The sequence below is a fragment of the Otolemur garnettii genome, unplaced genomic scaffold, assembly GCF_000181295.1.
Source record: "Otolemur garnettii isolate 467f Iridium unplaced genomic scaffold, OtoGar3 scaffold00002, whole genome shotgun sequence".
Lineage (NCBI taxonomy): Eukaryota > Metazoa > Chordata > Mammalia > Primates > Galagidae > Otolemur > Otolemur garnettii.
In genome coordinates, this window is record NW_003852397.1 from 3,852,942 (window position 1) to 3,859,570 (window position 6,629).

The 6,629-nt window shown below is 42.1% G+C and overlaps 1 protein-coding gene and 1 non-coding gene across 2 annotated transcripts in view; both read right to left on the bottom strand.

Moving 5' to 3' along the window:
• PDSS2 (decaprenyl diphosphate synthase subunit 2) overlaps window positions 1-2,845 on the bottom strand; it is a 160,212-nt gene extending 157,367 nt beyond the window's left edge. Inside the window, exon 1 of the mRNA XM_023512423.1 lies at window positions 2,814-2,845. Within this exon, the coding sequence (XP_023368191.1) occupies window positions 2,814-2,845 (32 nt within the window). The remainder of the gene's footprint in view (window positions 1-2,813) is intronic.
• A 738-nt stretch (window positions 2,846-3,583) lies between these two features.
• LOC111725878 lies at window positions 3,584-3,690 on the bottom strand. Its single transcript, XR_002773824.1, has one exon. It is a non-coding gene; the product is annotated as a U6 spliceosomal RNA (small nuclear RNA).
• Between the last annotated feature and the right edge of the window lie 2,939 nt (window positions 3,691-6,629).

Genomic DNA, 6,629 nt, shown 5'->3' on the forward strand with positions numbered 1-6,629 from the left:
AAAAAAAAAAAGAAACAAAAAAAGAAAGAAATAACCAGGCAAGCATTAAGTTGTGTATGTTTTGAATTACACTAAGAATGAAAATGAGTGATTGTGAGCTTTTAATAAAGACATCTATAATCATAAAACATCATTCATTAAATAAATAGCAACTTTTGAATACTACATGGCCAGAAACAACAAAAACAATGGCATATAATAATAATAATGAAGTATCCATCATTTGCATTGTGATTCTAATTACAGCTGTTCTGGTGAGGTTGAATCCTTGAGTGAGAATACTGAGTTTGTAAAAGACAAAGCTGGAACTCAGAGCTACCTTGTCACAGTAACAAATGAAAATTTAAAATGTTAATTTACCTAATGGATAATAAATGGTGGTGGGGGTGGGAACAAGCCAAAGTCACCAAGTTGGTATATGCCCACTACAAATTTGTCCAATTTTTATTACTACTTTTGAAGCACCGTGGAAGGCAGTTTTATTAGGAGAAAGTATATTCAGAATAGGCTTAACTGTGTTTATTCGTAGTAACTGGGAACATAATCAAAGTTTTGATGACAGCAAAATCAATTGATTTAGCCCAATCAGGAATCCAGATAAGGCTTCTATTTCTGCCTATTACACGAGGCAGTTCACAGGCAAATCCCTTAAATTCTTCAGCACTTGGTCTTCTCATTGCTGACAGGAGGGAGGCTGGAGAAACAGATCCCTTCCAGTTCCCAAAGTATAAGTTCAGTGATTTATTATTTTTTTGGAGACAGCTTCAAGCTGTCCCCCTGGGTAGAGTGCTGTGGCCTCACAGCTCACAACAACCTCCAGCTCCTGGGCTCAAGCGAGTCTCCTGCCTCCGCCTCCCAAGTAGCTGGGACCACAGGTGCCCGCCACAACGCCTGCCTATTTTTTGGTTGCAGCCGTCATTGTTGTTTGGCGGGCCCTGGCTGGACTCGAACCCGCCACGTTAGGTGTATGTGGCTGGCGCCTTAGCTACCTGAGCTACAGGCACCAAGCCAAGTTCAGTGATTTTTAAAAAGAGACTTAGACTGGTGGTTAATAATTAAAAGGACAGAAAACTATTGCTATTATTGGTACCTACTCTCCTATAGGAAATAGGAATGAAGTGGTTGGTCTTCTTTAAATCTGTCCTACAATTCCCCTATCTAGTACTGTGCTGTCAGATTCTAAGAATTATCATCAGATAAACAATTCTGGACCACATTATGCAAGAGTCCAATTTAGTGTACATCAGAGAAGCAGTAACAGTATGAAAAAACATGGAAAAAATTTCTTCTGATTACCTTATTCCTATTTTACTATCACAAACAATCTACTAAAATTTCAAGGTACTAGATTTTTAAAAAAGTCTTCATGACATTTTATATGCATATTAATATATTTTAGTGCTCTTGGATATTTCTCATGCTAACTCTTTTCTTTTTTTTTTTTGAGACAGAGTCTCAAGCTGTCACCCTGGATAGAGTGTCATGGTGTCACAGCTCACAGCAACCTCAAACTCTTGAGCATAAGCAATTCTCTTGCCTCAGCCTCCTTAAGTAGCTGGGACTACAGGTGCCCGCCATAATGCCGGGCTATTTTTTGGTTGCAGTTGTCACTGTTGCTTAGCAGGCTTAAGCTGGGTTTGAACCTGCCACCCTAGGTGTATGTGGCCAGTATCCTGCAAACTAAGCTACGGGCACGGCCTTCTCATGTCAACTCTTGATTGAAAAAGAGTCACAGCTGGACATGGTGGCTCACACTTGTAATCCTAGCGCTCTGGGAGGCTGAGGCTGGTAGACTCTGCCTGAGCTCACAAATTTAAGACCAGCCTGAGCTAGAGCGAGACCTCCTCTCTAAAAATAGCTGGGCACTGTAGTGGGCACCTCTAGTTCCAGCTACTTGGGAGGCTGAGGCAGAAAGGTAAGAGAATTGCCTGAGCCCAAGAGTTTGGGGTTGCTGTGAGCTATGACACTATAGCACTCTACTGAGGGTGACAAAGAAAGACTCTGTCTCAAAAAAAAAGAAAAAGAAAAAAGAGTCACAAATGAATACCAAATGAATCAGGGTAAGAAAGTAATTACAACACTGAAAGAAAACCTGAGGATTAATTAATGTTTTAAAAAGAATTTTCTTTTTTTTTTTTTGAGACAGTCTCACTATGTCACCCTCAGTAGAGTGCCATGGTGTCACAGCTCATGGCAAGCTGAAACTCCTAGGCTTTTTTTTTTAAGAGACAGAGTCTCACTTTACTGTCCTTGGTAGAATGCCATGGCATCACAGGTCACAGCAACCTCCAACTCCTGGGCTTAGGCAATTCTCTTGCCTCAGGCTCCCAAGTAGCTGGGACTACAGGCACCTGCCACAACACCTGGCTGTTTTTTGTTTGTAGCTGTTATGATTGTTTGGCAGGCCTGGGCTGGGTTAGAACCCTCCACCTCTGGTGTATGTGGCTGGCACCCTAGCCACTGAGCTATAGGCACTGAGCCTAAAAAAATTTTTCACCAAATCATTTTCTTTTTTTTGAGACAGAGCCTCAAGCTGTTGCCCTGGGTAGAGTGCCATAGCATCACAGCTCACAGCAACCTCCAACTCCTGGGCTCAAGCGAGTCCCTGCCTCCGCCTCCCAAGTAGCTGGGACCACAGGCGCCACAACGCCTGGCTATTTTTTCGTTGCAGCTGTCATTGTTGTTTGGTGGCCCGGGCTGGATTCAAACACACCACCTTAGGTGTATGTGGCTGGCGCCTTAGCCACTTGAGCCACAGGCACTGAGCCATCACCAAATCATTGTCTTCCAATTACATGTTAAATAATTTTTACCTGTTTTTCATCTGTCCATTTTCCTCCAACATGTCTCCAAATTTTTTAGTGTCTTAAGCTTCAGAAATTAGGACAGCAGACATTGCTAGCTGCATATCCTTTCTTTCATTTCTTACTACTAAAATACCTTTGATTATATTTGGAGTGGCAATGCCTTCCCTTAAAAATATTCACTTGTGGGCAATTCCTGTGGCTCAGTGAGTAGGGCGCCGGCCCCATATAACAAGGGTGGCGGGTTCAAGCCCATCCCCGGCCAAACTGCAACAAAAAATGGCCAGGCATTGTGATGGACACCTGTGGTCCCAGCTGCTCAGGAGGCAGAGGCAAGAGAATTGCTTAAGCCCAAGAGCTGGAGGTTGCTGTGATGCCACTGCATTCTACCGAGGCAATAAAAGGAGACTCTGTCTCTTAAAAAAAAAAAAAAATCCCTTGCCCAGAACCCCCTTCAGCTAGATGTGATCATGTGACAAAGTCTAGCCAATGAAGTATAAGCACAAGTCTAGTAGGTAGTTTCTGAGAAATCTACTGAGTTCCTGATATAAGGGAAGAGATTCTACTGGTGTATACCTCAGCAGGCAGAGTAGAGACTTAAGGATCACAGAGATGAGCTTCCAACCAAAGGATGGCAGAACAAAAAAAAGGAGAAGTTTGGGCCCTAGATGACTTTTTTGAGGACGACACCAACTTAGATATGTCCACTACAAGATTTCTTATTATCTGAGATATACACTGTACTGCTTTAAGCCACTGTTTTTTTTCAAAGAGAAATTAAAAAGATGGAACGCTTCACGAATTTGCGTGTCATCCTTGCGCAGGGGCCATGCTAATCTTCTCTGTATCGTTCCAATTTTAGTACATGTGCTGCCAAAGTGAGCACAAGCCACTGTTTTTTAGAGCCCGTTAATAGGTAGCCAAATAAATTCCTGAAAGATGTAGTCAAAAAAAACTATGTAACCTGAAGGAGGGGGAGAAAGGGGGAGCATTAGGGTGCTCCCACTTAATGGGCACAATGTAGGGGTCTATGGCATACCTTTTAGGTGCAGGACACAACTATAAGAGGGAGTCTACCTAACAAATTCAAATATTGTGGCCTGGTTGTACCCTCACATTAACTGAAATTAAAAAAAAAAAAAAGACCATTTAAATAAACACTTCCTGATGACATTCCAAAAAAAAAAGTCACAAAAATTGTTCATTCATATTTCTGCAGTCTGGTTTTATTCACCTAATATTATCTTGCAGAGACAGTTTCACATGCTTTACAAGCAGAGAACCTCCTTTTCTATTTGACATCTCTACTGAGGTCCACCGTATGGAGGTGCCACACAACTATTGTTGCTCAAGGGTGACCCATCAATTCATTTTTGTTTAAAGGCTTGTTAAGAATCAGTACATGTATCACTACTTCTGTGAAGTTCTCTGACTTTCCCAGAGTTAACTCTTTCTTCTATACTTGAAGGCCTTTGAATACAGCTTAGTTATTTATCAGTAATTATTTCTTCAGCCACCTCTCTTCCTGCCACCCTGTTCCCTTACTACACTGTAATCATACTATTCTACTTCCCTAGGCCGTCCATAACTATTTGTTAAAGGAATAACTTTTTATTTAGCAACCAATTTTATAAAAGCTAAAGGAGATTGCTATCATTCTTAGTTACAAAAAGGAAGGAATGACATGAACTAACAGGTCCAGTTTATAGATTCAGAGTTGTGAGTGACCCCAGAGATCAATTAGCCCCCTCCGAGGAACAGCAATAACTACCTGACAGGAACCATGTCTGCTAATGAATAGCTTTAATTATTAGAAATTGTTCCTTGTAATAACTTCAAATCTCTTCAAAGGCATTACATTTCAGTTGGTATTAAAGCAGTGTGCAAGGGTTAGTTGTGTTTCACCAAACAGAAGAGACACAAGAGACAGTGGAGACTCTTTCTCTTTCTTTCTCTTTTTCTTCTTCCTCCTTTCCCTTCCTTCTTTCATTTTGGGAAGTTAAAAAAGATAGAGAATAATGTTTACATAATCTTCCACTTAGAAATAACAAATGTTTATGCTTTGTGATTTTTAACAACTTTTAAAGGTGGATTTTCTTTAAAGAACCTTTTTATCTGGGGAATTTTAAAACATAGCAAAGAAATGCATAAAGAACCTCTGTGGACCCATCACCCACCTTCAACTATTACTAACCATGGCTACCTTATTTCAGCTAAATCTTTCATTTTCATACCAGATCATTATTATTATTATTATATTATTATTATTATCATTTTTGAGACAGACTCTCACTCTGTTGTCCAGGCTAGTGTGCCATGGCATGAGCCTTGCTCGCAGCAACCTCAAACTCCTGAGCTCAAGCTCCTGCCTCAACCCTCCACCCCCCCAGTAACTAGGACTATTGGCACCCACCACAATGCTGAGCTAATTTTTCCTTTTTTTTTTTTTTTTGAGACAGAGCCTCAAGCTGTCCCCCTGGGTAGAGTGCTGTGGCATTACAGCTCACAGCAACCTCCAACTCCTGGGCTCAAGCGAGTCTCCTGCCTCCGCCTCCCAAGTAGCTGGGACCACAGGCGCCCGCCACAACGCTGGCTATTTTTTGGTTGCAGCCATCATTGTTGTTTGGCGGGTCCGGGCTGGAGATTCGAACCCGCCACCTTAGGTATATGTGGCTGGCGCCTTAGCCAGTTGAGCTATAGGCGCCGAGCCTAATTTTTCCATTTTTTAGTAGAGATGGGGTCTTGCTCCTAAGCTCAAGGGATCCTCCTGCCTCTGCTCCCCAGAGTGCTAGGATTATAAACGTGAGTCACTGCATCCAACCTGTTTATTTTTAAATACTTGAACTTTTTTAAAATTGCAGGCACAGAACAAACAAAGATTTAGGTTTTGAGGTAAGTATGGGATGTTTTTTGGACAGCAGTCTACAAGCCCTTCTAAAACAGAGAGGAGCGTAGACAAGGCTGCACTCATGGGCTGAAGAGGCCCTTGAATACAGGAAGGAATTCAAGGCTTTCTAAATCATAGTGTGGCACCATTAAGGAGTTGCTGGACAAGAGGATGACGCAAGTAGTATTTAAAAAAACAGAATGTGTCAGTATAATCAGGATGCATGAAACGGGGAGAGATGACTGTCAAGAAGACCAGGCTATCACAGCTGAGTCTGTGGAACTGTAGTTGCAAAAAGCCTATGAGGCCAAGTACTACAACATCTCACTCAGGGAAAGGCATTCAACTTGCTTGAGTATTTCCAGTGACAAGGAGCTAATGACTTCGTAAGAAAATCTATTTTGTTATAACAGCTTTGTAAAAAATGTATTCCTTTATACCACAATTTGCCAACCTGCAACTCTCGTGAAGCTGTGTCTGCTTCTCTAGTAATTTGGGAGTGATGTGATTAGAATGAGGACTCTAAGGTGACAACAGAGACAAGGAGTGATACAAAACAATCTGATAGAAGAATTGCAGTGCTGCTGTGTGACTGAGCACCGAGGACAAATAAAAGGTACTTTTTAGACGTGAGGCCAGAATGAGTGGCAGAACGGTGGCAGAGACGAGACAAGCAGGAAAATGAAGAAGGTCTATTTGCTCATCTGCTCAAACCTCCCAGTGGTCCCCATATCTCACTCACTTTGGTAAAAGCCAAAGTCCCTGTAATGGATCCAATCTAATCTGCCACAGTTTCTCTACCTTCTGACTTCTCTGCCTTCATTCCCTCTGCTTGCCCCTTCATTCACTTCCCTCCCCCTTAAACACACCAGGCCTAGTCTTGCTCAGGGGCTTTTGCGCCTCCCTGTGTCTGGACTGCTCTGGCTGAGTCATTCACC